The sequence below is a fragment of the Branchiostoma belcheri genome, unplaced genomic scaffold, assembly GCF_001625305.1.
Source record: "Branchiostoma belcheri isolate BF01 breed outbred unplaced genomic scaffold, Haploidv18h27 scaffold290, whole genome shotgun sequence".
Taxonomy (NCBI): Eukaryota; Metazoa; Chordata; class Leptocardii; order Amphioxiformes; family Branchiostomatidae; genus Branchiostoma; species Branchiostoma belcheri.
Genome location: NW_017803899.1, coordinates 181362 through 185317, shown reverse-complemented (window position 1 = coordinate 185317; position 3956 = coordinate 181362). Strand labels below are relative to the sequence as shown.

Below are 3956 nucleotides of genomic sequence, written 5' to 3'. Positions count from 1 at the left end.
GTAGTTGTCAATTTTTAGTGAGGGTAGTGGTGGCACAGTTTTTGAGAAGTGCAGAAACATCACCTTGCATTTGCGAGGGTAGGTAGGTCGGTAGTTCGGTAGGTAGGTAGGTAGTTCGGTAGGTAGGTGGGCAAGGCGTGGGGAGGGCGCTGTTGACGCCTGCATGACCCTCAAAAGGTTAAAGGTCATGGGGCATGGAGAAGTCATAAAGAAGTGAAATTTTGTTTTGGGTGTAACTATTGTTCTTTTGTTAGTATATTGATGACGAAATTGTTTACAAGGTAAGTGGGGATTAGAAAAGGATGAGAAGGAACCCTGTAAAAGGTAAAGCACACACAAAAAACATATTGTAAGTTACACTACAATGACTATGTACAACGCAAACTTGTCTATATTAGCAACCGCTAATATTACTATCTAGTGTGATTTTTTTCCCTCCCGCGAAATCCTAGTCTGACCCTTAACCTTAAAGTGGAATCGTCCAAACAGAGCTTTACAGCAAAACCTATTTAAATGTAGTTCAATCCTTCAAATGATATTTCATCAAAAATTTTGTACTTTATATTCAGAAAACAATGGACAGATTCATTCTTATTTGTATTAATAAATAAATCTGCATGATATGATAGCATTTTAAGTGACAAACCTTCAACCCCCTCGATGTAAGTGGACGATTCTGTACTGTAATCTCGCGAGAGTTGAGGACGCGAGAGGACAAAAATATCAAGATGGCGGCGACTGTTGGAATTCTTCGCCTTGCGAATCGCAGTAAGTTAGTTTTCTCCTTTAAAAACAAAGACTGAGACACAAAACTGTAGCAGAAGTGAGCTTAAAGCATCTAGGAACAAATATTAATTCCTAAAAATTGCAGACGATGTCGTATTTTTCTCTAGCAGCCATGTTTTCTTTGACATCGGTAAAAAATTATGTGACCTTCCATACATAACTCATGCACGCAGGTACTTAAATACATGTAATAACATTAAATAATAGAAAGTATCTTCCATCTTCCCTTAGAAAACAACAAAGTCAGTTAGAAAACCTGTCAGTCTCAAAGTAGATTGTATTGTATCCAGAAATGCACTTAATTGTTATGTCTGCTTCATAACTTTTGTAACGTTACCTTAAACTGTAAAATTATCTATATGTGAAAACTGCGTACAAGATCGTTTTAAGCAACACTTTACTGTTGGACGTGCACAGTTTAGGTGTAGCAGGTCATTCTGCATCATCAGAGCATCATATATCTGCATGCATACAGATACATCCTTTTGTGACCATTGTTTGTATGTTTCGTTGTGTTGCAGACCTGTTGCTGAGCCCACAGCTGGTCACGCGGCCCTTCGTGGCGTCCGGTCTCCTCCACCGTAACCGGCTGCAGCCGGCGCCAACCACTGAGTTTCACACCTCACCTCGCAGCCTCGGTTAGTTCTCAACTACCTAAAACCCAGCTGTACCATTGATTAATTGTGACAGACAGTTACCAAAGTGTCAGCTGAATAAATCCCTTGGTTGTGTAAAAAGAGTCTCTTGTTGATTCGATATCTGACATCTTGGATACAGGAGGTTTTTTTTTTACACAACCAAGATAGACTAACCTTGCTGACATTACTGTGTCTATGAGACACCTTACTCAGAGCTTCTGACTGGAGTTCTGCTTCTTGCCACAAAAGCGCCACCTACATTGGCGACATATAGCAGCAAGAAGCAGAACTTTAGTAAGAGCTCAGAGGAAGGTGTCTGATAGACATTGAAACGTCAGCAAGAATAGTCAATCTTCGTTATGTAAAAGAAAACTCCTGTATCCTATACTATACCAACCTGATGAACCTATTTTGGGTGTCTGACATCTTGTTTACTCCCCTGTTTGTTTGTTTGTTTGTTTGTTTCCCTGTAGCTGCCCTTGCGTCGTCCCACTGGAACGCTGAGCGCGTGCTGGTGGTGAGCATGCTGGGATTGTTCCCGTTGGCGTACTTCGTGCAGAATCCCGCTGTCGACTACGGGCTGGCGGCAGCCGTCGTGCTACACGGGCACTGGTACGCTCTTCTGTTTGTTTGTTTGTCATGCATAGTCAATTATACATAGGCATTGATACATTCTTTTCTTTTTTATTTGTTGTGCATAGCTAGCATTTCTTGATATTTTGGGTGGGCCGGCTACTCTCTCTTTGCAGCAAAGGGCTGAATTGTGAGTTGCCACGGTGACACATCTTGTCCAGGTCGTTAACCTTAGTTGTTTGGAGAAGAAGAAGAAACCGAGCAAAAGCAATATGTTCATCTTCAAAACTGTTGTTTATTTTTGCAGGGATTTTGAGCAGATTATGACTTACTACACCCATGGTCCACCTATAGCTGCCTTTCTACTATTGTCTAGAGAGAGCTATTAAACACCTATTAAAGATAATTTTGTTGTTAATTTTCCCAGGGGTTTTGAGCAGATCGTGACAGACTACATCCACGGCCCCCTGCTGCCCCGCCTGTCCAAGTTAGCGCTGTACGGGGCCTCCGTCCTGGCCTTCGCTGGGCTCTGCTACTTTAACTACAACGACGTGGGAATCACCAAGGCCGTGTCCATGATCTGGCATGACTTGTAGTGGGGTGGGGAGGGTGTGCATGTCTGTGTATATCAGTCTAACAGTAGCACATTGGCAGATTATACTGCACCTGTGCAAAACCCATAATGTATTGTGCATAGCACTTCGGCAGAATGTCTCATATAAGGTAGTAGTTGCATATATAAGGTTATCACTCCATCTGTGGTTTCCTAAAAAAGATCTTGTCGGCAACAGGCAAAGTTCTAATGCAACGGTGACCAAAAATTAAATGAAAATCGCGAAAAATTTGCGTTTTGGGCAGGCCAATCTGCCGATGTGCTTCTAACAGTGTATCAGAGTTCTGGGTTCAGATTAGGTTTAACACATGAAGCAGCCACTAGGCTTATTGTTTTGCTATAAAATGTCACACAGAAGATCTTTGTAAAGCGGATAGAGACATACAGCTGAATTATAATGAAGTGGTGTTTTGCTATGAAATGTGCTGCACCAGAAAAAAACATCTTACAGCTTCTGAAGTTGTTTCTTAGATGTAAGGATGAATGTTTCGATTATTTTTGCTGATAGAAGCATCCTAGAAATGTTGATGGTTGGACATCCAGATGGAACTTTATGTAATACAGGTACCTGTACAGGTCAGTTGAAACTTAAAAACCTGAAACTTATAATATGAAATTAAAAAGAAACGTGAAAAAGATGTTTTTTTGTGATGAGAAGATATTATGATTCAGTCATTGGCAGTATGTGAGAAATATTTGTGTGAAATATGTTCCTAAAATAAGCACTATAGAAAATAAAAGAGAGTGGCGCACAATTGGTGTGGTGTGTTGTTTTTTTTTATTTTGGATTTTTTTCACATGCAGTTGCAGACTTGTTTCTTAGAACAGGTATGTTTTTCGATGGACAGTTTGTGTAGTTGCATTATGAATATGAATTTTTCTACAGTGCTTAAGTGTATGCAATAGGGGAATAGGTTTTGTACAAACCTATACAGCTCATCTCTCTTTACTATAACAAAGGAAACCAGTCTTATCCCCAGGGTAATAACACTGCACCCCAGTCCGGATGTGTTTCCATGAAAGCAGCTGCTTCATGACCGAATATTCCCTCCCCTGGGGGAGATGGATCATGCAATATTGGGCCAGACCACCTGGGGTAAGGGGGGGGGGATGGATCATACAAAATTGGGCCAGACCACCTGCGGTAAGGGGAGGGGCAGGTAATTTGCCAGATGGGTTACTAGTAGCTTAATCTTCAAACGGATGTTGGGAGACCAAATCGTTAGGTTTTAAAAGCTGCTCTTTTCTAGGAAAACGTTATGATTTCACCTCCCTGCATCTGCATGGATATTTAGGTTAGGTTGCTAGAGCATGTCTGGGGTAGCCTGCCTGGTTACCAAACCTAT

General features: G+C 41.3%; 1 protein-coding gene across 1 annotated transcript; it reads left to right on the top strand.

Annotated features, from left to right (window-relative positions):
• Positions 1 to 453: 453 nt before the first annotated feature.
• LOC109473178 (succinate dehydrogenase [ubiquinone] cytochrome b small subunit A, mitochondrial-like) lies at positions 454 to 3362 on the top strand. The gene is made up of 4 exons (XM_019773061.1): positions 454 to 768; positions 1308 to 1424; positions 1898 to 2036; positions 2425 to 3362. The coding sequence occupies exons 1-4, from the start codon at positions 729 to 731 to the stop codon at positions 2591 to 2593; spliced, it is 465 nt and encodes a 154-aa protein (XP_019628620.1). The 5' UTR covers positions 454 to 728; the 3' UTR covers positions 2594 to 3362.
• Positions 3363 to 3956: the final 594 nt, after the last annotated feature.

Excerpts from the sequence above, each read along its gene's own strand:
- LOC109473178 (XM_019773061.1), top strand. The coding sequence starts at position 729 with ATGGCGGCGACTGTTGGAATTCTTCGCCTTGCGAATCGCA. Across the intron at positions 769-1,307 it reads TCTTCGCCTTGCGAATCGCA|ACCTGTTGCTGAGCCCACAG; the intron begins GTAAGTTAGTTT and ends GTTGTGTTGCAG. Across the intron at positions 1,425-1,897 it reads CACCTCACCTCGCAGCCTCG|CTGCCCTTGCGTCGTCCCAC; the intron begins GTTAGTTCTCAA and ends GTTTCCCTGTAG.